Genomic DNA, 4,520 nt, shown 5'->3' on the forward strand with positions numbered 1-4,520 from the left:
ATAAACAATGACCTTGGAATTCTCCATTCTATCCAATGATATTGGTGAGTAGATGGAAGAGCAAAGGAGCCAGGGCCTTGGAATACACTGATGAGACCAGGTAAAAATAATGTAGTTTAGAAACTGGGCATTATCAAGCTTTATCTCTCTTGAACCAGAAGGATTTTGAGGAAGAAATCATTTTGGCCTTAGAGATCAGTTCCCAGAGTTACTCATTAGAGAAAAACCTGGAGGAATTGTTTCTTGAGAAAATTTCCTATAGATAGGGCTGAGGAATAAAATCAATAAACAGAAGTCTAACACTGATTTGGACATAAAATCAGAAAGATTACTTAAAACTCACAATTTCTGTTTAGTCACTGCCCTGTCTCCTTATATAAGAATAGCTCAAAGAGACGGCCATACAGTCATAACGTTAACATTATATGTGTTTTTTTTTTTTATTTTTATTGTTCTGAGAACATTTATCATACAAATACATTGAAGTTAAACAAATTATTTCATTCATCTGTTGATAAAGTCATCTCAGTTGAGACCTGAAACATTAAATAGAGTCAGTGCTTTTCTGTTGTACTTTCCCCAATTTCTGAATCACCGAATAATGCAGTTTAATTAAATAGGTGTTTACCCATCTGTGTTTAGGGTGACAGCATGTCATAGAGCAATAGGTAACCATGTGCTCCTCTACAGTTTACAGTCTCTACGAAGCTTGGATTATGTCAAAAATTCCGTTCAATAGAAATTCTGTCTGAGATAGTGCAGGATGTAAGATGCCTTCTCCCATACACATTCCTGTATAAACAAAATTGGAATCAAGAGACCAAAGAAGGTAGAAGTGGAAGATGGAAGAACCATGTGAGTCAGGTTAGAACCAAATTTCTTGGGTTTACAAAAGCAAGCAGTCCGTCCGTGACCTCAAAATATCCTTTTATAATCTTGATTTATCTGTCTGTATCAGCGGCACATCTAGGAACTTAGAAAGTGAGGAACATAGTAATTCTTGTCTATTAGCCTCCAAACATACTTCAGCAATTACTATTTAATAACTTTCACTTAGTATAGCTTGGTGGCAGATAAGGAAAAAAGACAAAATTTTTGATGAATTCTTTATATTTCACTGGAATTACATCATATTATATCACATTACAATCTGTGAAAATATGTATAGAATTCAAAGAACAAAATAAATGATAGGCAACGTTTTGAAACTCAATACTCATGACCAAAAATTGAGAGGAAGATAACATGCTAAAAGCTAAAAATGTATTCCTGAGATTTTTTTTAAACTGACTATACTTTTAACAATATTTTACAGTAATCTTTGACAGGTTGTCAGTTGACTTATAATACATCTTGGCAGTCAGAGTTCACAAACTCTGGATAAACCATTGGTTACTTTACCTCTGTTAACTAGAACTGACAGCAATACTTGTTTTAATTACTTGCCTCCCTGCTTAGAGAAAAAGAAATCACGACATACTGATTAAAAATGTCCTTTCACTCATGTGTGAGTTAATATTTACTTTTCCATTTGAGCCCATGATCCTAAATTCAAATCCTTAAAGTATAATGGCATAATAATTTTATTGTTAACATTATAATAAGTTAACTTGCAGGAAACACACAGATAAACTGGCCTAAGCACTTTCCAGCTATACAATGTATGAGTAACTGAGGCAAATTTCTGTACCTGATTTTATTTAAGAGCACAAACATGACAGATCAGTTGTGTCAACCAATATCTCCCAAACAAATTCAACTTTCAGATTCCATGGAGAGTGTACAATTGTTCAAATTTCCCTTTATTACCTAGGAATGCACTGTTTAATGCAACTTACTGGGCTTTTTCATTTCTTTTTTCTTTATACTGCGGGGAGCGAGCTCCGCCTCTGGCAAAGGTCATGAGGAAGGAGGCTTGGCATACGCAAAGGCGGGATCAAGCCTCAGGAGTCTCCCTGGAAATTCTCGAGCAATCTACCCCCAAAACCAGAGTCTGCCTACTTTCTGCTTTGTGCTTTCACCTACACCTCTGACTTTACGGGGGGCTGTCCCCCACTACCTCTCTCTGAAAAAGAGTTAGCTTACAGCTCCAGTTAATAATTCTTGGGTGTGACAGTGTTTCAACCTACAAACTCTTTTGGAAGTCCTCTAGCCTGCCTGAATAGGTTTTTTCCGGCAACATGTGATTGTTCAGAGCCTCCCAACTGTGAGAGGCAGGAGATGTTCTAAACTGTCTAAACACAGATTCCTTTGAGTAGTTAAAAGATTGATTAGAAATTGTATTGGTGAAGGGTTTTTCACTTGTTGGGCCAATGTTTGCTGCTAAGTCTCCATATCCCTTACCTACTGTGTCCTTGGCGGTGTATTGATTGATATAATGGGTGTATAGAAATGTAAGCAGTTGCCTCAATGTTTGTAACCTGGGACCCTTGAGTTAATTCTTTTTCTTGTTATAGCCCACCACACCTTTGCTCTGCAGGAATGCAACTTTATCTAATGCTTTTGGAGGGTGGCTCCTGACCAATCACCTTTAGAGAAAAATAAATTTTCTGAAGAAAAGGTCTTAAAATGTTAACAGGCCTCCGGGCCAGAAGATGATGCAAATCACCTAAGCTTTTGCATATGATAAGTTTGCAGGAAGAAAGCCTGGTTTGCTGCAAGACTCTACCCCTTCCCCCATTATCCTCTATGCATAACTTAAGGTATAAAAACTACTTTGGAAAATAAAGTGCGGGCCTTGTTCACCGAAACTTGGTCTCACCATGTCGTTCTTTCTCTTACCTTCTGGCTGAATTATTCAGCCTCTTTTCTCCACTGAATTTCCTCACTAAGCTATCCTTATTTCAGCCTCTTTTCTTCACTGAATTTTACTGAGCTATCCTCATTCTATTACTCTTTATATCCTTAATTAACGTTTAATTAAGCAATTGTTTCCTGATCTTCGCCTACGCCGTCTCCCCTTCGAATACCCTGGATCAGCCGGGGCTGGTCCCCGGCATTATACTATTCCTTTTGTTTCATAGGCTTCTCAGGTGGGACTAGTGGTAAAGAACCACCTGCTAATGCAGGAGACATAAGAGATGTGAGTTCAATCCCTGAGTCTGGAAGACCCCATGGAGGAGGAAATGGCAACCCACTCTAGTATTCTTGCCTGGAGACTCCCATGGACAAAGGAGCCCAATAAGCTACAGTCCAAGGGTCGCAAAGAGTCAGACACAACTGAAGCAACTTAGCACACATGCACTCTGTTTTACAAAGAGTAAACCATTTGAGAAGAGGTATAAACTCGCTATCTCCAGTTTCTCATTACCTATTTAGTTATGCCTCTGAAGAGTTCTTCAGATATCTTCAAGTCAAAGCCTCCTTCACATCACCCTCCTCAAGGCCCCTTTTACTTCCTTGTTCCTCAAAGTATAGATCAGCGGATTTAGCACAGGAGTGACCACACTGTACATAATGGCAATGATCTGATCCTGATCCACGGAGCTACTTGAGGCTGGATGAATGTAAACAAAATCAACAGGGACGAAGAAAAGAACAACTACCGAGAAATGGGAGGCACACGTAGACAGTGCTTTATGAAGCATGCTGTAAGAATGGGTCTTGAAGAAAAGATAGATAATGATATAGAAATAGGACAGGAATGTTAGAAAGAATGAGCCCATGGCAATGGTGCCTGTGACAGTATTGAGCAGCCACTCATTGAGCTCAGTGGTCCCACAGGCCAACTCCAGCAATGGCTTAACATCACAGAAGATGTGATGGATATGGTTGGAACCACAGAAGTTTAAGTGAGAGGTCATTACTGAGTGCAGCAGGGCATGGAAAAAAACAATGATGATCCAGACAGTGACAGCCATCTGGATACAGACTTGATGATTCATGATAAGAGTATAATGAAGTGGTTTACACATAGCCACAAAGCGGTCAAAGCCCATCATGGCCAGCAACATGGACTCTGTGCTGCCCAGGAAATGGAAGAAATGAAGCTGGCTTATGCATCCTAAGAAAGAAATTGTTTTGTGGGTAGACAGGAAGTTCCCCATCATCTTTGGCAGAGTCACTGTGGAGTAGCAGATATCCAGACATGACAGGTTTCCCAGGAAAAAGTACGTAGGAGAATGCAGTCTTGAATCAGAGATGACAACCATCAGGATAGCTCCATTTCCAGCCAAGCTGACAATGTAAGTTGCAAGGAAAACCACAAAGAGAACAGGCTGCAGTTCTTGGATGTCTGTCACTCCCAGGAGGAGAAATTCAGTGACTGAGGTTTGATTCAGCATCACTTGAAAAAAAAGACAAATAACATATGGAACGCTATCTCTAATGGAAACCAGTGTCCTGCAGCTGAGGATTTCCCATCTAGACAATAGTGTTTTGAGGTAGAGCAGTGGTGTTTTAAATAGTCTGAGTATCACATATTATAGAATATTTGGACCACTAGATTATTAAATATTAACATTATATGCTGTTTATGGACTTTTACTCAAACACTTTTGTTTTTTATTTGACATATCTTC

The 4,520-nt window shown here is 39.1% G+C and overlaps 1 protein-coding gene across 1 annotated transcript; it reads right to left on the reverse strand.

Moving 5' to 3' along the window:
* Positions 1-3,011: 3,011 nt before the first annotated feature.
* LOC133236541 (olfactory receptor 12D1-like) lies at positions 3,012-4,283 on the reverse strand. The gene has a single exon (XM_061398632.1). The coding sequence runs from the start codon at positions 4,281-4,283 to the stop codon at positions 3,366-3,368; it is 918 nt and encodes a 305-aa protein (XP_061254616.1). The 3' UTR covers positions 3,012-3,365.
* Between the last annotated feature and the right edge of the window lie 237 nt (positions 4,284-4,520).

This window comes from Bos javanicus, chromosome 23 (assembly GCF_032452875.1).
Source record: "Bos javanicus breed banteng chromosome 23, ARS-OSU_banteng_1.0, whole genome shotgun sequence".
Lineage (NCBI taxonomy): Eukaryota > Metazoa > Chordata > Mammalia > Artiodactyla > Bovidae > Bos > Bos javanicus.